Source organism: Panthera pardus, unplaced genomic scaffold (assembly GCF_024362965.1).
Source record: "Panthera pardus isolate Hobbes unplaced genomic scaffold, ASM2436296v1 HiC_scaffold_25, whole genome shotgun sequence".
In the NCBI taxonomy this organism is placed as follows: domain Eukaryota; kingdom Metazoa; phylum Chordata; class Mammalia; order Carnivora; family Felidae; genus Panthera; species Panthera pardus.
The window spans coordinates 21,879,964-21,900,856 of NW_026526821.1; the positions used below are offsets into that span (position 1 = coordinate 21,879,964).

General features: G+C 43.8%; 1 protein-coding gene across 2 annotated transcripts in view; it reads right to left on the minus strand.

Moving 5' to 3' along the window:
* Positions 1 to 20,893, minus strand: part of CTNNBL1 (catenin beta like 1) — a 160,494-nt gene that overhangs the window by 95,390 nt on the left and 44,211 nt on the right. For both annotated transcript variants that reach the window (XM_053890266.1, XM_053890265.1), the window contains exons 5-7: positions 11,486 to 11,581; positions 3,713 to 3,806; positions 741 to 832 (exon numbers count right to left, since the gene is read on the minus strand). In XM_053890266.1, coding sequence (XP_053746241.1) covers positions 741 to 832; positions 3,713 to 3,806; positions 11,486 to 11,581 — 282 coding nt within the window. The remainder of the gene's footprint in view (positions 1 to 740; positions 833 to 3,712; positions 3,807 to 11,485; positions 11,582 to 20,893) is intronic.

A 20,893-nucleotide genomic window follows, 5' to 3' on the forward strand; every position in this document is an offset into this window, starting at 1 on the left:
ACAGTGAAAAACTGTCATAAAAAGGGGAATGATTAAACTAATTTTGGTATATGCATAAAACAGAATACTAGGCAGCTATTAGTTCAGTGAAAAAAAACCAACCTGCAAAATAAAATATTGTAAAATTCTGTTTGTGAAACACACCCACACACTCCTATACACACAAAATGTGTGTACAGGAGAGAGAGAATATTGTTAACAGTGGCTGCCTCTGGGAAGTGGAACCAGAAGGAATCTGCTGAAGGGAGATTTTACCTCCAGTTTTATGCTTTCTGTACCAGTGAATTTATTTGTATTTATAAAATGTTTATTGGGGCGCCTGGGTGGCTCAGTCGGTTGAGTGTCTGACTTCGGCTCGGGTCACGATCTCGCGGTCCGTGAGTTCGAGCCCCGCGTCCGGCTCTGTGCTGACGGCTCAGAGCCTGGAGCCTGCCTCGGATTCTGTGTCTCCCTCGCTCTCTGCCCCTCCCCCGTTCACACTCTGTCTCTCTCTGTCTCAAAAGTAAATAAACATTAAAAAAAATGTTTGTAATATTTTCAGAGGTATTAAAAGGCTACCTTTAAAGGCTTTTCTCTTGAAACAAAAAGAGGAGAAGCAAAGAAAGGGGCGAGGGATCCCAAAAGATTCCCAAAGGAGATCACACAGCAAAGGGATAAAAATCTGTGCCAGTGACCTGGCCTGAGCCACGCCCAGAGCGAAGAGAGGTTCTGGAGCTGCAGTCCCACAAGGCCAAACTTACCTTCAGCCTCTTCAACAGCCACTGCAGAAGACCCTGCTGGGCGGCCTCCGTACACATCTCAGGCCGGAACTCTGCCATGTTTTCCACAATAGCTGCAGGGAGACGGACAGCAGTCATCAGGGAGGGCAATGACGTTTCCGTCTGCAACAAGCTTGCCGCCCTTCCCACGACAGGCACCATATTCCTCTTCCCACTTCCTGTATGCCTCCCAGCCAGATGCCCGTGTTGTCACTTCTAGATTAACCAGGGAGATGCTATGGGTTTGCTTTTTTTTTTTTTTTTTTTTTAGGTTATGTTGCAAGTAAAACGTGTAACTAAAAATGATGAAATTCACAGAAAGAAATAAGCGATAGATGTTCTGTGCTAATAGGGAACAACACCAGAGCAGGACACAGAGAAAGGTGTGTATCTGCCTAGGAAGGCCTTCTCAGTCCTCACTGTGCTGGTGTCCCGGAGACCGTAACTGAAGGGACAGGGGACTAGGTAAGAAGCCTTAGAAAAAAATCCAGGGATGGTGAATTCAGAATCTCTGCCTTTCCAGAGTCATTCATTTTCAGTCCTCTTTCTCTGGACATTACAAGGGAAGCAAGCATGATCTTAATTGAACACAATAATATGCATAGAGGGAAAAGGCCATGCTGGCAGAGTTAACTGTCAGGTACGCGGAAGCAAATATAATTGGTCCTGCTATCTTTTACAACAGCCAAATTGCTGCCTAATAGAAAAATTAAAACTTAGGAGGCCAAAGGAAAATAAAGTTATTACATGACTACGATACTAAAAAAGGACACTTAAAAAAAAAAAAAATCCCCTATAGTTCCATTCTAACACATCCAATGCTTTCACTTCCTTCAGGGCCCCTTCTGCTCCATAACCCAGGTTATGTTACTATTATAAAGGAGACAGAGTTAGTTCCAGGTTCTCTAACCCAATGCCCAGAACACATCAGGTCTGAGTTTTGAAGGAGAAAGGGCTGAAGAAATCACTATGCCTCTTACATTCTTCCTCACTCCTCTGCCCCTGTCAGCCTCACCTGTGGCAAGTTAAAGACTCAGTGGGCCACCCCCTCAGGGAATGGAATACAAAGTCACGGAAGCAGAGTCGCAACAAGATCCCTGAGAGACGAGGATCACCGCAATACCCTAGGTTACTTTCTAGGAAAGCCAACTCCTTCATATTAATCTTCTATGCCCTTACCTCATTCCTCTGCTTGCGCTTTAGATGGCTTCCTGCTGCCCACCAGAGTAAAATCCAATCATCTTGCCTTGGTTTACAAGGTCTTCCATGATCTGGGCAAACCCCTGCCTCCGTGTCCTCTCCCACTACTGCCACAGTCCATTTCTACTCTTTCTCCAAAGCCCAAGCCCTTTCATGGCTTTGCAAGTGACTCTCTCCCACTCAAAGGCCCTTCTCTCATTTCTCAGTCAAAATGCACCCGTCTTCATATTTAGCTCCAATCAGCTACCTTTGCAAACCCTCCTCTACTTCCATACTGCTCTGCACTGACTCCTATTATACCATTTCTCACCCTGTATTGCCTTTCCTTTTTGTTCAAGGCTTTCCCATCAGTCTGCTTCTTCAGGAGTAGGACCATGCCAAATTCCTCTTTAATCTACCCCAGTGCCTAGCACAGTGCCCCACAGACAGCAGGTGCTCAATAAATGAGAGAGGGATAAATCTCCTGGGCTGCTGGTGGGTGACGAAGCTGAAACTACACAGATCTCTACAGACTGCCAGCCTGGTGCTTTTTCCATTATACCAGGCCCCTTTTTTGTTAACAGTCAGTTAAAACTTCTGATAAACTATTCAGCAAAATCCAGTACTAGGCTAACAGATGGCAATGCCAAATTCTAGCTCTAGACTAAAGCCAACCCCCAAGTTATAGATTATTGTGTTCTCTCTTCTCTTACTCCCTAGGTGCTATGCCTCCCCTCTTCTTTATGATAATGGTCACAGAAGAGAATATAAAACTACGAGAGAAATCTGTGGAAGACAAAAAGAGCTGAGAGAAAAATCTGACCTCATCAAAATTTCTGCTTCAGCTGGGCCTCATTTATTTCTCAAGCTCTGCTTAAAGATATGTCACCATTGTTTTGTTTTTTATTTTTTAATAAGATATGACTAGTGATAAGGAGGACTACCCAAAAGCACAATTTTATTTAACATCAAAAAAAATTTTTTTAATGTTTATTTATATTTGAGAGAGAGAAAGAACCAGCAGGACAGGGGCAGAGAGAGAGGGAGACAGAATCTGAAGCAGGCTCCAGGCTCTGAGCTGTCAGCACAGAGCCCGGTGCAGGGCTCGAACTCACAAGCCGTGAAATCATGACCTGAGCCAAAGTTGGACGCTTAACCCACTGAGCCACCCAGGCATCCTGCAAAAGCACAATTTTAAATAGGCTAATGGTCCAACAACTTTACAGGGAGAAAGAGCTGGGAGATTCGAGGAGGAGGAAGGGAAATACTGCAGAAGAGTCCACTTAAACTAACACTGATGAAGGTGCATGCAAGTTAACAGCAGTATTTCAATCAGTTTACGTGGTAAGCTACACATAAAAAGACAAACACTTAACTCTTTTTCAAATAAACTGTCTTATAAAGATAGTTCCAAAGTTTGTAGTCTCACTGAAGGAAAGTAGGAAGAAAAACCAACATACAGGGCTTAAAAATGGTAAAATACATGTTCTAAAGCTAAAAAAATAAAAATAAAAAAGCAAAGCGCTGCTAAAAGGAGCCAGTTTTTGTCCAGGAAGGTTATCTACTTAGTGGATTTCTGCTTTTATTACCTGCAAGCCAAACCAGAGCTGCAGTTATATGAAATTTACACAAGGGTCTTCATTTCTGGAAAGGCAGTCTGGGAGCAGAAGGAAAGAAAACACCTGCTGTTGACTCGATTATGAAGGAAGAAGGGAAATGAGCACCAAGCCCCAGAACAAACAGCGTCTCAGGATCAGCGGTCACCTGCCCCTCACCTAGAGTGTTGTGGACACCGTCTGCCTCTTCTTTCACAGACTCATCCAGGCGCTCCAGATTCTGCACAAGCAGCGCTACCACCTGCCCATCCACCTTCAGCAACAAGGAAGCAAGAGGAGAGAGGGATACATGTCACAAAACAGTTCCCCAAATGTTCCCATTCCCATCCTCACTTCTCACCCGCATGAACGAAAGAACTAATCGGCCACCTATGGTTTACAGTGTGCTCTCCTGTCCCATTATCCCTCTGAGTCTTGAAATGACCCCCAGGCAAAGAAAGGGCAGGCACCATTATCCTGAACTTAGGACGAGTAAATCAAAGCTTAAGGAGACAAAGTAGAATTCAAGGTTATAAAGTTGGTGAGTGGCAGCGCCAGCACCTGAACCTAGGCCTTCCGAAATCAAGTCCGGTCCTCTTTCTACCTCTCTGTGGTATTTAAACAAACACCTGGCAAAAGTCCCTTCTTAAGTCAGGTCCGTAGTTTGTTCAAGTCAAAAGTCTGTTTCTAGACCACAGCACCAAGAGGTGTTTAACTGGGAGGTTTACTTGCCATAATTTACACTGACCTCAATTTACGGTTGAACTCAAAACATTCCTAATGTTCTATGCTAAGCTCTAATGAAACTATTCCTTCTGATGAATTTCTAATTCCTTCTTGAGAAGAGTATTAACATAATAAAATGTCTCACATTTTATTACATTTAGGGCATAAGACAGCAATTAAATTTCTCATTTGTTTCACACAACCTTATAGGAAACTTTCAGTAGCCACATCACAGAGCTGCTATTCAGAGAGATTATCAACTTAGCCAAGACCAAACAGCTACTGAGCAGTGGCAAAGGAAAAGCAAAGACCAAGCTTCCTTCTTTGGTGAAATAATGCTGACACTACTTCATGCTACTCCCTGCACAATCTGTACTCTTAGGGAGACGGTCCTTGGGCAACCCTGATGCACACCAAGGAAAGTAACTAAGGAAACTCCTCGTAATCAAGAAGTGAGAATTCATCCGGTAGTAAATTTCTAATCAGTAGTCAGTAAGTAAGCCTGTACATGTACAGGAAGATAAAACCTGCTGTATACCCGTGGCATATCCTCTCTCTCACTGCCTCAGTTTCCTCACTTAGGAAATGGGAATAAGTTATAAAGATTAAATAAAACTATGTGGCATGTCTTACCCTGGGTCTGGATCAAAAATTAAGTAGAGAGTTGTTGTTATTGTTGTTTTTTAACGTTTATCTATTTTTGAGAGAGAGAGAGAGAGACAGCAAGCAGGGGAGGGGCAGAGAGAGAGAGAGGCAGACACAGAATCCGAAGCAGGCTCCAGGCTCTGAGCTGTCAGCACAGACCCCGACGGGAGGGGGGGACTCAAGCTCACGAACCTCGAGATCATGACCTGAGCTGAAGTCGGACGCTTAACTGACTGAGCCACCCAGGCGCCCCTACAGTAGAGAGTCTGAATCTAGCTCTTTACCCCTTCTGATATCTGATCATTCACTATTTGATTGAATATCAAGAAAAACCAAGAAAAACTCCGGTTCTTCGAAGGCAGCCACTCAACCCTGACTCATCTCGGTCTACTCTTCCAAGTGGAGAGCAATGCCGTAATAGGCAGACACTCCGTCATTTTGCTAAATTCACATAAACTGACAAAACACTCCCTCTGTGTACTGCAATCAGGTTTTTCTATAACTTGCTCCATTTACTCTCAGGTAATCCTCATAGCTTTCACAGGTGAGCAAACAAACGTCCAGAGAGGTTAACCAGCCAGCCTAACCAAAGTCACAAAGCTTGTGGCAGAAGTGACTGACTCTATGCCTCTCTTTTTTCCCCACCACACCCTGTCGCTTTGGGGAGGGGAAAAGAAAGGAGAGAGACTGACACTTCCCTGAGCACTTGTGAATAGGGCACCCTGCGACCCAAGGATGCAACAACGGCAAGAAGGACAGATCTTGAAATAAGGCCTCTTTACTCTTTCTCGGTGACGCTTAAAGGAAGCATCTGGCAAGGGGGGAAAAAGCTGAAATTATTGAGTAATCTGTGAACCTGAATCGCAAACGAAGTAGAGTTTCTCCCCTTTCGTCCCTTGATGGTGTGAAGAACAACGAAAGACACTAGCTGCAGATCTGAGAAGACACTGCTGCCAGAATTGAGTGAGGGTGCCCGTAAATACCAGAATGAGCCGTTTTCCCCTCTTATCCCAAGCAGATATGCAATCTTGCTCTCAAATCTCACAGCCAGCAAAAGCTTCACCAAAGAAATCCACTGCAAGGTTTTCCTTAATTAATTGGACAATTGGAGTGTATGTGACAGGAAACAGAAAAACATCTGGGGGGGAAATATGAACCATGTCACAGTTTGTTTTTCCCTAAATCACCCTGATTGACTTATAATCTCCCTCAATCCTAAAGCAGCAGACACTGCAAATCCACTGGGTACCACATTCTTGTCGGTTCTGCAAACAGCTTCACCCGTTTCAATTGCTTATTGCTGCTTTATCTGCTTTATTTCTCCTCCTTTCCTTGACTCTTCATCATGTTTCCCATCTCTGCTGTCTGGAAAATGGTGGGGGGACAGTGGCAGTAAGCAACGCATTCAAGTCCCAGAACGGAATGGTTCCGGACAGTGGGTATTTGGCTGGAGGAAAATCTTTTTTTCCTTTTTTTCTTTTTTGCTACAGAAATCTAACTTCTAACAGGCAGGCTTTTCAAGCTTGCAAAGTATGAAACTTTATGTGGAGCCGGGTTAAATGCAATTTTACCTGATTGTAGAAGGGTCAAAGCAGTCGAAATACATTTAGCTCAGCAAACCCTTGGAAAAATACATATATTATGCATAGCTCTGGATATCACCTTAAGAAGCACAAATCAGCATTCTGTCTTACTCCTTCCAGCCCCTTGGGTCTACCACCATCATGCCAATTTTACCTGTGACTAAACCCTGAAACGAAAAACAAATCCTGGTCAGGGATGAAAGTGTCAGCCAGAGCAACCCTGGCCTTGGAAATCAGGACTGTCTTCAGCCTGACGTCTTCTGGTAAGTCACTGGTTACTTCTGCTCGTTAGGAGGTCTCCTGAACAATATTCCACGGGTCCTACTCTGACAAAGTCCAAGGACATGATCAGATCCTTTTCCTCTTGACCAGGGAAGATGGATACAAGAGAAAAGGACAAAAGAAAAAAATAAAGGGCAGATGAGAAGGTCTGAAGGATTCTCTTTCTATCTTGGATAGTCTGCCAATAAGCTTTCCTAAGAGTTTGGAGTAAGATTTTGTATCTACTCTGAGTTCTGGAAACGTCATATTTAAAAAACTAAGAAAAAACCTCCCACATCCACTGAATCTTGATCAAGAAGTAAGTCTGGAGGTTGCATATGGTAATATGGTCAGAACACAAAATTTATGCCCGTTACCACCTATCCAGTAATATTCTAGCTTCCGCTCTTGCTCCCTCCAGGTTCAGTGTCCCAGGAGTGGTCTTCCTAAAATGTTAGGTCAGACTATGTTACTACTCCCTTGCTTGAGATCCTCCAGTCACTCCACTTCACACTGCCAATTCCACCCCGACTCCCTACCAAGGCCCACAAAACCCGGAGGAAATCTGGCCCTAACTGCGCTCTCTCCTCTCGCCCCAGCTGTGCTCGACCAGTTTTCTGCTCCTCGAATCTGTCGAGCTCATTCCTGCCTTAGGTCCTTTGCACTTGTCCCACCTTGCCCTTGGTCATTCTGAATGGCTGCTTTCCTCTTGTCATCCCACACTGAGGCCTTCCCTGACTATCTAACCTAACGTGACTTCCCAGTCATCGTACATCACACCATTCTATTTTAATTCTTTATGTAACAGAGAATCACTACCGGCTTGCCGGTTTCTTTACTGCTTCTCCCTACACTGGATTTGAGCTCCACAAAAGCAGACTCTGTCGGTCTTGCTCACTGCTATATACCCCGTTCCCAGAGTCCAGAATATACCAAGCACTCGATAAACATCCAGCGAAAAGATGAACAAATGAATTTTGCTTGGGAACAAACACAAACGCAGGTGAAGACATTCATTAATAGAAATGGGGAGGGATAAAAGTGATAGGATCCAGAAACTTACATAATAAATACCTTTAGAGCAACTGAAAACCCACCAACCTCAGCCTCACCTGAGCAGCACAAATGCACTGCCAACCGGCCCAAGACAAACGACTACAGAACTTCAACGTGCAACGTTTAAGTAGGGTTAGTTGAGTGCGAGAATGGGTATGGAAGGCAATTCCTGACTCCATGCCAAAGCCACTTTTGTGAAACTCCTTCTACCAAACGGTGGCTCCTAGCCATTACGGCCAATATCATGGCCCAGCCACATTTCCACCTCCTCTGGTTGGGACACCTGCACACATCCTCCTGTGAAAGCCTCCCTTTGACGCCACAGACAGTGCCCTGCAGCTCTGCAGACCTTCTGGATTCTTCCCCCTCACAAGTGAGTGCTCCCTCCTCCTCACTTCCACAGTAGCTGACACCTCTCACAACCGTTAATATTTTGCTTTGCGTGATCATTATTTATTTCATCTTTTTTTTTTTTTTTTAAACTAAACATCTATCCTTCCATGTCTTATTTAGGTCCATTCCCTTCAAAAGTTTTTTTGAGTATTTGTTCAAAATGTTTTTTGAACATCTGTCAAAACGGGAAAAAAATGTTGAACTCAACCAATACTCACAAACATCTCGCTGCATGGCAGATGACACAGATCATTTTAGCTTGACATTTACTAGGAACTTAGTACGCACCAGGCATAATATCTTTATGAAGATAATGGCCAGCATTTATTGGGTGTTTACTCAGTGTTGGACACTGTTCTAAAGATTTATTAAATAGCATTTATTCCTCAAGTCGGTGCTATGCAACAGGCACTACTGTTACCCCCATTTTACAGAAGAAACAAAACGCAGAGAGATTAGGTAACTTCCCCAAGGACACACAGTTGGTAAATGACAGACCTACCACTTTGGCCACTCCCTTGATGGGAATCACATCTCTGGAAAGACAAACCTACAAACAGATGTCCGGAAGCCAATGTGACAAATGCTAGGATGTACAAAGTGCTAAAAGAACACAAATTCTGCCGGGGGGGATGAGCCTTAAAAAAATTCAAAAGAGATAAGCTTTAAGCGGCTTTAAAGGATGACTGGGAGCATTCCAGGTAGCCCAGGAGAAGCAAGGCCTGCCAAGCTGAAGGCACATGTGAGCAAAGTCCTAAGACTTCTTTAGAGAGGGATGCCAGAGAACTGCCATCAAAGCAATATACCCTCACATTTAGAACTCCTCGGAAAAGATTCTATCTTCCAGGCTACCAAATCAATGCATTATAAAGCACAGATATTCACCTTTTGCACAAATAATAGCAGTGGATGTGAACCAAATGTTAAACCCCAAAGATCCCCAAGAATGCCAAGGCAGCACTCTCTCCCCACAAATGTGCTTGTCTATTGCTTAGGACTTCCAATTGGGAAAAAGACCAAGGCAATAACTGCAAACTGCACACCACAATAAATTCTGCTACATGCCCTCTAGCCTCTGTTCATGCAATTCCAGGCCTCTGATATTGGCCCCAAATTAAAACTACAAAGACAACTCAACCCTTGTAAAATGAGAATACTTATCAAACTTCTTCCTGGATGCAGCACAAGGGCAAAAAGAATAAATGAAAGACCACCCACCAGTTCTGCTCTGTTATTTACCGACGGCTTCTGACTGGCTGCAGACAAGCAAATAACATATGAGAGCCTAGGAATGTTCAACTGTGGTTCACACCAGCCCCACCAGTATAAAGCTAGAAGAGTCAAAATCTTAAAATGATTATAATAAAAAGAAAAAAAAAAACTAAACAAACAGAAAACCCTTTATAGCAGCTACCTAACGGCTCCCCAGACTGAGGATGAACTGTTTCTTTCCAAACAAACAATAAAATCTGCACGATCCAGCTTTTGTTGGTGGGCTTAGCAACACAGAAAACACAAAGGGGGCTTTTGTGCGAATTGCTGTTTCTGGGTACTTTTTACAGGCAGCAGCCAGGCTCACTGCTCCTCTCTCGTCTCCCCTATTCACACAGGCAAAGGATGGTAATTAAAATCAGCCCAGGGACCAGGCAGGAAGCCTCAGTCGGGGCCACTGTAATTAACCTCTGGAAGGTAAGACCGCACAAATGACACTGTGGGGACACAGAGCAGGAGCAAGTGCCACAGCCTTCCTTCAGACGCTCCTCAAAACAAAAGGACAACCCAACATCATCCTTTTCTTTCTGCACAGTGGTTCAAAGGGAAAATAAAGGTCCTGAATTGTACAAAAGTGGCAGCTCGCTCTAGGAAGGAGCTTGAAAGAAAAATGGCACTAGAAATTTTCATCATACTCAGCCACAAATAGCCCTGCTGGACTCCAGCCTCACTCTCTGTAAGAGACAGTCCTTCATATCCAGTGGGTTCACAACCTCTTCGTTCACACCAAATGCCAGCAACAAGCATGGCACATGGGAAATTTCTAGTGTCAAGGACCCCGAGAGAGAAAAAGTGAGGAGAGGGTGGGCAGAGCAGCGACGGGGTCTCAGAATCATTTGGGGCCCCAGTCCCAGCCATTCTGATTCAGTGGGTTTTGGATGGGGCCAGACTACACGCTTAACAAACACGCCGGTGCTTCTAACACAAGTGACAGCAGCGATCTTTGATAAACTGCAAACTGCATCAAGACCAGTACTTAACTAGCATCCTTAGCAGAAAGAAAAAACAAGACAACCGAAGACAACAGAGAGGAAGGAAAACTAACAGAGCCTTGAGGAAGCAGAGAGCTTGGCGGGTGGACGAAGCCCCGCAGGTGTCAGGGTCAGCGGTTGGACTCGCTCCCTCCTGGACTGGCCAGCTGTGGCGCCTTCCTAGTCTTGGAGGCCTCTGTGATCACTGGTGAGGGAGAAGCTGCTGTGGCAAGACAGGACACGCAGGCTCCCGTCTCGGCTGTTCAGGGCCTGGCCAAGTGACTCAGGAGAGGGCTGCACTTCTCCATCTGGGTCACCTCACATGTAAAGTGAGGTGCTGAGAACAGATCGGTTTAACTCACAAATAAACTCCTTTCGACTGGCTGCTGCCTGGAAGATTCCGAGGCCTTGCCCAGGCGTCACAAAAAAGGTGCACAGAAATCCACCGGCCCTGCCTCTACGGGCGTCCAACTCTGGCTGGATGAGTTGGAAGGTTTGTTCTTGCTTTCAACATTCTCTGGTTCCCTGTCTGTAAAATCATAATGGTATCTGTCCTCGCTGGCGCTTGGAGAGAAGAAATATCTGGGAAAACTCTTTGTGAAAAGGTCAGTAGCACCACAGTTAGGGGTAGAAGAACAGAAACACGGAGTCAAAGAGAACACAGGTTCCAATCCCAGCTGTGTGGCCACGGGCAAGTCGTTTCGCCTCTCTAAGCCTCGGTGTCACAGCTGGAAATGGGAATAGTGGCTGTTAATACCCATCTGAGAGGGTACGGTGAGGATCACGTAAAGCGAAAATAATGAGAAAAGGCCTGCCTACAGCAGATACTTAACAAACGCTAGGCCTCTACAACCCCTAGCAACCCCCTCCACGCAGTTCCAAAGAACAAAGTACCCCACAAGCTGCACTGCCAATGTCGGACTCTCCTCCGGCAGTGCAGCCTTCCCACAGAGCTCCCACCCACCCGGCTGCCACCACGGAGACCATGGTGATGACGGCAACACCTTACACACGCCTGCAGAACCCCAGCCGGATGTGCAACTTACCAGAGCATCGATGAGTACTTCCGCTCCCTCTTCACTCTCGTGGAGGGTGTCTATATCTGTTAATTCCTGAAGCAAATCAACCACAGCTATGGACACATGTGAATAGCGTTAAGGGAATCACGTACATACTGAAACCCTACTGACAGTTTATTAAAATCTGTGCTTCCCTTCTGTTTCCTTGTCAATCATTTTATTACCATTCACCCTTAATACACTGTGGTTTTATTAACATCTCTTCAACAAGGTTCTACTCACAGTGGGTGTTCAGTAAATGTTGTTAACCGGCTCAGTCTTCTTCCTTCTGCTGCCTTCCTGGTCACGTATTCCATAAGTTCGTTTTCCCAAATTTCAAACTTTCAAATAGATTGCTCAGGAGGTTGCTTTTCCAGGGAGAAAGAGGCCAACACCCTTCACCCTATCACAGAATTTACATTCTTGGAACTCAGTATAATCTGAACTAACCCGTACAGTTCACCTTCAAAGGCGGTAATGATTTCTGAGAGGAGATGGCTGGTGTTTACCGAGAGGTCCGCAGAGAGCAGGGCATGGCAAAATCAGTTTCAAGATGTAGACGGAAGGTTTTACGCTGGACTGCACTACACATCCCCACTTGGGGCTCCCTCCCCTCAAACACCGAGCTGCTATGGACACAAAAGGAAGAACGATGAGAATTAAACAAAGCGAAGGCGAAAATACGAGGAAAATATGTATGAAAGAAAGAAACATGAAAGAGGGAAAAAAAGGAGTTATGTTTGGAAACTGGAAGGCAGAACTAAATAAACTAAGTTTCCCTTCTCTCACCCTGGAAACTCTCTCACACATACACACAGACGACCTACGTTTCTGCGGTGAAGAAAGCACTGTGATGGTGACAAAGGCAAATCTGTTTTTCATTCTTGGCCTCAGTTCCCCCCTCTACAAAAAGAGGAAGTTCAATAATCAGAGACATTTAGAAAATTATACACCACAGGCAACTGCCAAGGTGTAACAAATAAAATACAGACGTCCTGAAAAGGGGGCCATCAACTCGGAAATCAGGAATGATCTGCTAGAAGAAGACTGGTCAGAAAACAGTAACTAAAAACGATGAGGGCAGAGGGGCCAGAAAGCAGAGCCACAGAAGTAAAAGCCAAGAGACTGGAATATACAAAGGCACATGAAGAGGACAAGAAAGAGCATCAGGGAAGGGAGGGGAGGACAGAAGAGAGGGGAGAGGAAAGAGAAAGTCAGAGCTAGAATTATACGCAAATAATATTTTGGAAAAATAACCTAATAGCCGCGTGCAGGGTGCAGTGCACTAAAGCACTGAGTGCCGGGTGCGGGGATGGGCAAATGGAAAGCAGGATGAGCAGAGAGCTGGAGGGTGAGGGTTGGGCGGGGAGCCAGGTCTGGAGGAGAAGATACCACACACAACAGTCCAGGGCGAGACAAGGTCAGCATCAGGGCAGTTTCACTAGAACTGGTAAGAAAAAAATAAAAGGAAAGATACAGGACACGGTAACAAGAAGGATAACACTTGCTGGCCGCCCACTGAAGTTCCAGGCATTTTATGAACATCTTTTGCGGAAAGAAAAGCTATTGGAAGGTTTGTCTTACTCATGTATAACGGACCAGGCGACCATCACACGTAAGTAATTAAGCTGTGTCGTCTTCTTCCTCCACTCTTTAAAGTGATATTCACCCCAAACACCAGAGTGCTATGAAACTTACTATGCGTCAGAGCTTAAAGGTCTTTGGACAGAACTCCTTGATGTGTCTCGTCTTCATCAACAAAGTAACCAGAATGCGGTTGACGCAGAAGACCGCGTTATCAAACTTGACATACAGTAAACCAAAATACGGAAGTTGTCTGCAGTAATTTTAAAAAGCAAAACCTGGCTACCAAATTAACCCTAGAAACCCCGGGGCTACCCCCGACTAGGAGGAATTAGTGGTAAAGACTGCGGTAGCCACCACCGTCACTGCCACCGTGTCTGAGAGTCATCATTATGCTAAGCGCTGGGCTACCGAATCCTCACAACAGCATTATAAGCGTGATATCCCCGTTTTACAGACAAGAAAGCTAAAGCTCAAAGTGGTTAAGGAACTTAGCTAAAGGTCACTGCAACGGTAAGGGAGAAGGTTAGGTTCATCTGATTCCAAAAATGATGCTTTTGCCACCACACTTCATAACACGGCACAGGGGAACACATGCCAGGTTTAAACGGGGCTAAGTTCTGGTAAATTCTAGCTATTGATCCTACTGTAATGACACTGTCATGTATCTCCAACAAAAATTATTAAAAGTCTCAGGAAAAAAAATAAGATGCTGAAAACTCCCTGCTCATCCTCCTCATCTAAGAAACTCCCAAATATATTCTCTTGAAAAGTTCTTACATATGCGATGTAAAAATTGTATTATCTATTCACATGCTTATTTAATATGCATGACATTTGATCTATCTGCCTATCTACTCATCCATCCATCCATCCACCCAATGTTAGAGTCAGACACCTATAGGACAGGAATATGAATCGGGCAAAACAACAACAACAACAACAACAAAATAAAGAATATAAATCAGGCATGTAGTAAGTACTATCATTATATCCCTTGAATAACACCATGCATAACTAAGTAATTATTAACTAGTATGCGATGACTGTTAATTAAACAGGAGCCTCAAGAGACAGGTGGGGGACACGTGAAAAGAACAATGATGAAGAGTCAGAGCAAACACGAGGACGGGGTCATGTCATATTCATCTTTGGTTCACATCTTCAGTGAACTGAATTACCCCCAAATTATCACCAGCCATGTAATCTCGTTCAAACCCCTTTATTTCCTTACAGCTTAGTTTCCTCGCCTGTCAAATGGTGGCAAATGGTCTCTGCCCAGCCCATCTCTCTGAGTAGCTAGAAGGAACAAATTAGGGCGTGTACATCGAAGGCCAAGGAAATCAAAGTACTAAGAAAATATGAAAGCATTTTATAAGAAAGACGGTTAGTCAAGTCTTCCCACAGAATGGCCAAAGCCCTCACTGTTGCCGTCACTCTTCCCCAAAGCCTCGAAAATCTAAAACGTAAGCTAACAACAGCATGGTCTCCCTTTCTGGGTCACAATGGGTTGGAAGATCTAATTTTATATTTCGGCTGTGCCACAGACATTCAGATTGATCAAGTCCTTTTTCAGCCTCTAAGGTCTTATGGGCCAGGTATCATATTTTTCTTTGATTAGTCTTAATACCATGCTCACAAATGTGTCACGTTAAGCCTAAGAACTTTTCTTAAGAAGGAAAAAAAAAAAAAAATTGACAATGGTGGTGGTTTTATATAGGACAGGATAAATGTCTAACTTTTATCAAGAAAAGTCGTTTCTAAAAATGTTCCAGTAGTTATTTCCCTGCCTACTCTCCTGCCTCAGCTGAGAAGTCAAACACAAAACCAGTTACCAGCTACCAGGTCTGGTAAACATCTCATCAATTCCACCACTAACTGATTTTACGTAAATTCCTAACTTTCACCAAAGAACATTTCAGCAAGGCAGTAATGAGTCCGTAATTGTAATCATCACCTCCCGGGTAATGGAGTATGACCCGGAAGACAGAGGTCATCTGAAGACCTGAAAGTGGAATGAAAACCCGAACTAAAGACAGGCGGGCAGACTCTCAATTTGGATGAGAAAATGCAGCGTGGTCTGCCGCCCATCCAGCATTTCTTCACAGGCCGACTCTGGGCATGGGTGATAGGTTTTTCCACTGTAGTTACAATTTCATTTCACAAGGTAAAAGGCTCTCCCGTCCAAGTATAATAGGAAAACAGAGAGCCTGTCTCTCTGTGAATTACTAAAACACAGTTTTTGATAGCCTATTTTGTCATGTCGAGTAGAAAGGCCACCCCACACACTCCCTCTGTACCTGTCCACTACTGGGGCAGTAAGCTAGAGTAATAAGAGGTGACATAGAAAAGGCCAGCTGGGCACAAAATGGTCCACAATACAGCAGCTCTTGGAAAAAGAGGGGTATTTACGTCTGGTTGGGTTTTTTTTTTTGGTTTTTTTCTTTTGGCATGATCCATGTAGTTTTGGTACAGAAACTGAGCATTAATCTCATTAATCTCCAATGAGACAGGTCCATAAGGAGAAAATTTATTAAAAAAAAAAAAAAAAAAAAGATTAGAACAAGATGGTAGTAAGCAGATGGGGTTTTTTTAAAAAAGTCATTTCATAAAGGATTCCTTAAGAAAAATGAACCAGTACAGTATAGATTCAGAGTATATAATTGATTTAATGCAACAAATGTGGGTTTTTATAAAAAAAAATTTTTTCTTTTGTTCCTAGACTAGGACAGTAAGATATGGCTCAATTAATGCAGATGAGTTTCAAAACACAGACAAAATGGTCTTTTTCTCCTTTTAAAACAGTTGGCACAGAACGACCTAGAAAAAAACCTGTACGCTTAATTCTCTCCCAATCCTAGATCACACTAATATGAGGGAGAAAATGCACTCATTCAAGATGCACTAAGGACCTACTAAATGCTAATGGGCGCTATTATGCCACAGGGGAGATGCCCAAAGCAGGCTACCACCACCCACATCTTCCAGGGGCAAGATATTCACCTAAACTCATAAACAAGATCAAAGGTTACATTAACAGGTCCTTTTCCTAAATTGCCACTTTGGCACTTTTAACGTAACCTGACTTTCTTCAGAGCATATTTAAATGGCTTTAAATATGGGAGGCTTATCAGTGCAGATTATCAGACATGTCAGCCTACTGATGAGAAAAAGAAGTACCTTCTTTTCAGGGTAGTTTTGATTCTGGAAATATCGAGATGAGAATAGCTTCCAGCAAAACAACAGCTCAAGAGACGCAGGTCTTGTTAGACAGCGCTTGCAGGAAAGCTCTGGAGCAACAGCCGACTCCCTCCCAGTCCAATTAGGAGAAAGCCCCGAGGAGGCTCAGACCCTTCCCAGCCCTAGTCCTGCTCATGAACATGGGGACTCTGATGCAGAGCCCCCCTGACTACTGCACACACCCTCCAGGATAATATGGGATGCTGCTCTCAGTTTGCTCCACTCTAGCTTTCTCAGACCCAAACTGCTCAAATTCAATTGATCCCTGCTGGTCTAAAAAAAACTCTGCTCTTTATTTTCCAGTTCCCACAGTAATTCCTCACAAAATCCAACAGGACAACTTTCCAGGTCTTCCTGGCTTTATAGAGTCTAAGAAAACTAAGCAGTAATTTAGGGAATTTTAGGGAGTGCTAACGACCACTCCCTAAAATTATCCCAGACCAAAAAAAAAAAAAAAAAAAAAAGCTGTCCCATCAGCACCAAAAATCTCCTCTATAACTAACAAATCTCTCCCTTCCTGCATATTAGCATGCAACTCACTGTAATAATGCCTGAAGTTAACATTACAATGAGGTCACATTTTTCTGAATCACCAAAGTCTGAAAGCAGACTTTGGATAAATGTGGTTTATTCAATACATATATATATAAGTTTACATATATAAATTATATATAAGTTACATAAATATACAATTGTATAATAAATATACATATGTATATAAATATGTATATTTATTATACAATTGTATATTTATGTAACTTATATATAATTTATATATAATATAAATATAATTTAAATATTATAAAATATTTATATATTTGTATATAATATACAAAACATATATTATATATAAATATTATAAAAATAATATAAATATATAACATGTTTATATAATTTATATATAACTTACACATCATATATATATATATATATATATGTATATATATATATATATATAAAAGAATAGAGCACGTACCAGGGAAGCAGTAGTGGTGATTTTTTTTGTGGGGGGGGGAGGTGGGAGGGGAAGGGGAATCATGAGCCTGATGTCCTGCTAAGTTTCTAGTGACTACAGGAGCACGTCAGCTCCCAGCACGTGAGGCATGGCAATTTCCACTGCCAAGATACAGACCATGAAAATAAACTTGAAACACACTCTAATCTCCACATCTGTCAAAAGCTTACCCATCTCCAATACCCAATTCCCTAATCACCCCCAAGCCAGAAGTGACTCATACCTCAGAACTCCAATGGCATTTCCTGAGCACAATACTCCAAGGGCACTTACCGTGCATAGTAAGTAACTTGTAAGTGAGTAAGTGTTTTTGCTATCGACTGGAGTTATTATTTCTTGCTTCCCCAACAGCACCCAATAGGGCTTATCACAAAGAGGAGAAACCCAGTAAATGCCGTGATCTACCATAAGGACTTTAGAAAGGATTGCCCCGAGTTGTCACTCAAACTGAGAATGCAGCTAATGACATACAAAACTAGGATACTTATGGATGTTGGGCTGTGGTGATTTATTTTTTTGTTGGTGGTGGTAAAAGGGGTGATGAACCACCATCTGGGGTTTTTATCTTCCCCTTGTTTCATTCTTCCCTGTTCCTTTAGGCAAAATGAGTAAATATGGCTTACCCTGGGCCACAAAAACTGTTTCCTTAGCAGTACCTTAAGAAAATATCTTTAAATGTAACTTTGATTTTATGATTGTGTAGAAACTCCAAAAGGTTCACAAAAAAGGGGCTCTAAACATATTTAAATGACTTACTTCAAAGGAAAAAGCAGTAATTCTAAAAGGCGGTAGCTGTTGGATCCCACCTTGCCTTCCCTTCTAACACAGTCAGAGTGACTCTCCAAAGCTGTGTGAGAGGTATGCCCCTCCCTCTCAGCCCCTCGTCCCCAGAGGTGCTCTTCACAGACCAGAATTCCACTCGCGGCCAACGGCCTGCTGGGCTCCAGCCTCTGGGGGGGGGGGGGGGGGGGGGGGCGGAGACGGGGCCCAGAAGCGCTGACAAGCCTTCACCAGCAGCAGCGATGCAGAGCGCCAGAATAAACTCTGAAGCTGCCCCTCACGGTTGAAAGCACGAGGCACAAGCTGTCGTCTCGCATCCTCTGCTCTTAAGGTTACAACTAAACCAGCCTCTGATCCAATTAAAATCCCTATAGTTTATGTTTTCTCTGAGAAGGACAAAGGCAAAGATGACCTGAGCTTGTGGGGGGCATGACCAGCCACGTATGGTCTTGGTTGATAAATGAAGAGTTAAAAAAGATGAAAAATCTAAGTCATGACTGCCATGAAATTGTTCATTCACGGTACGGTGTTTCGGGCAGTTACAGCTGTACAACAGTAAACTGTTAACAAGCGTCTCCTGAAGAAAAATCTCCATTCTAGACCACGGGTGAGACAAGACGCAGGGTGCAAGGCTGTGGGGAGACCACCGTCCCGAAACGAGAGAGGGTGCATCAGTTGCAAGTCAAGAGGGCCTACCCTTTCCTGAAACCACTTTCAAGAAAAACTGTACTTTGAGGAGGATGACATTTCCCCTAATTGCTTTAGCTAATTAAAATTAGGTAATTAAAAAAATTTCAAATGCACTTTAAATGTGATGTAGGGCATAATTAAAAATCAGACTTAAAAAAATATCATTAGGGCGGTAGGGTGAAGGCTGGCATACTAGAGGGGGGAAAAATGCAGCCTGGCTCTCAAGAAAACAGGAGGGAAGTGGCAGTCTGTCAAAGTTATTACAGGGGGACTTGTTTTTTTCCTTTTTAAAGACCAGAACTTAACAACGTGGAACATCTGTGCCCTTGCCTTTCCCAAGTATGCCGATGTCGAACAGCGCTCTCGCGTCAGTCTTCTCCCCAGCAGGAACCAGCCTGGTGAATCAGCAAAGTGTCAGCATCTCGGGAAGGCTGCTACTATTAGACTTAGCAGGGATAGAAAAAAGAATGAGGGCCGTGTCTGCAGAGACAAACTTGGTGCTGCGTGTGTGAACGCGCAAGGGAGCAGACGACTGGGCGAGGCCGTCGGGGACGTGGCAAGTCTCAAAGGGCGCTGGAGAGAGCGCTGGGCTGGACATCAATCGGGGGCCTAGAGTGCCAGCCTCGGCCTCAACAGTTGGCTGTCCGACATCTGGACCTCAGATGCGTCACTGAAGAAATAAAGAAGGCCCTGGGTTAAGTCATCTCTAAGGGCTGTTTAGATTCAGAACATCTACCATTCTGTAGGTGAATTAAGATGTGAAGTCACAACTAGAACTCTCCCTTACCGACACCGCGAGGACCAGTTAGTACCTTGAATGGGACCGATCAGATGGTATAGACACCCTAATACGTGTTTCTTGCCTGATGCCGCTCGATAATCCAGTAGAGTCCGCTGTTCCTCAGAGTCTAGTACAGTGCCTGGTACACAATGAAGCACTCAAAGCAGGTCTGCCGAATGACTTCATGAGACCCTACACTCAGCTTACCCAGAAACACGCCAATTGACCAGGGTTCTCGCACAACCCGCAATTCAGCAGAAAACCCTGGGGAACCCACTCATCAATCTGAGGACTTACGGAGTGATTCTTAATACTCTCAAACCTAACATGAAGTATCAGAAATGGTTTAAGATCACCCTTCAAGAAGCCTGCATTAAAATTATTCCCTGATTTATTTCTATGAGAAATATCAGGCAGGAAAGAACCTAGTCAGACATGCTCTCAGGAGAGAGATTACCAGAAAGATGAAAATAACATGAAGCAGCAGCAGATTCCCCGTGAATATCACTCAGGCAGACTAACTACATTTGTCTCGTACCTTCGGAAATCTGGATTCAAATAGAACAACTATTGGAAGAGAATTTACTTTAATGAACATATCCCCGACCACAGGCACATCAAAAACCGACTGCAGAAAGCTGCTGCACATCTGAGAGCAAAGACAAAGTATAAGATGGTTTTGGAAGTCACGGTTCAGAGTCAGTTAAAAGTAACATCTAGTAAGTGCCTACTGTGTATCAGAAACTGCTTAGCCCTTAACGTCGTCTCCTTTAGTACTCTCAGTAACACTGCAAGGCAAAAGTTATTAACTCCACTTCTGCAGGTGCCAATAGTGAGGGCTGCAGGGGCATCAAATTTCGCACAAGAAATGAAGCTGGGAGCCAAACCTGGATCATCTGTTTGGATCTAATGCTCATTCAGCAAACAGTACATGTTTCTGTGCACTGAGCCTGTTTTAAGGAATAGGGGTTGCAGCAGTGGACAAAAGAGATTAAAATCCCTGTCTTCCTAGACATTCCAATGTGCTTTCTACCACGGTTCACTGCCTCCTCTGGTCTCAAATCCGCTGGGCCGCCTGTTAGCTGAATGATGTCTAGATCAACAGATTCATGTCCTATCCGGCCTTGCCGCTATCATGGGCCTGGAAATCAAGATCCTGAGAAATTAATGCTATTAAGGTGTGAATAGATACATCATGATGAATTCCAGCACTAACAGGAGAAAACAGGACAATTAAGGACTGCCCAAGATGTATTCGTAGATAAAAAACAGGTTTTCAAATGAGTAAAGAGCAGCGTGTTTCAAG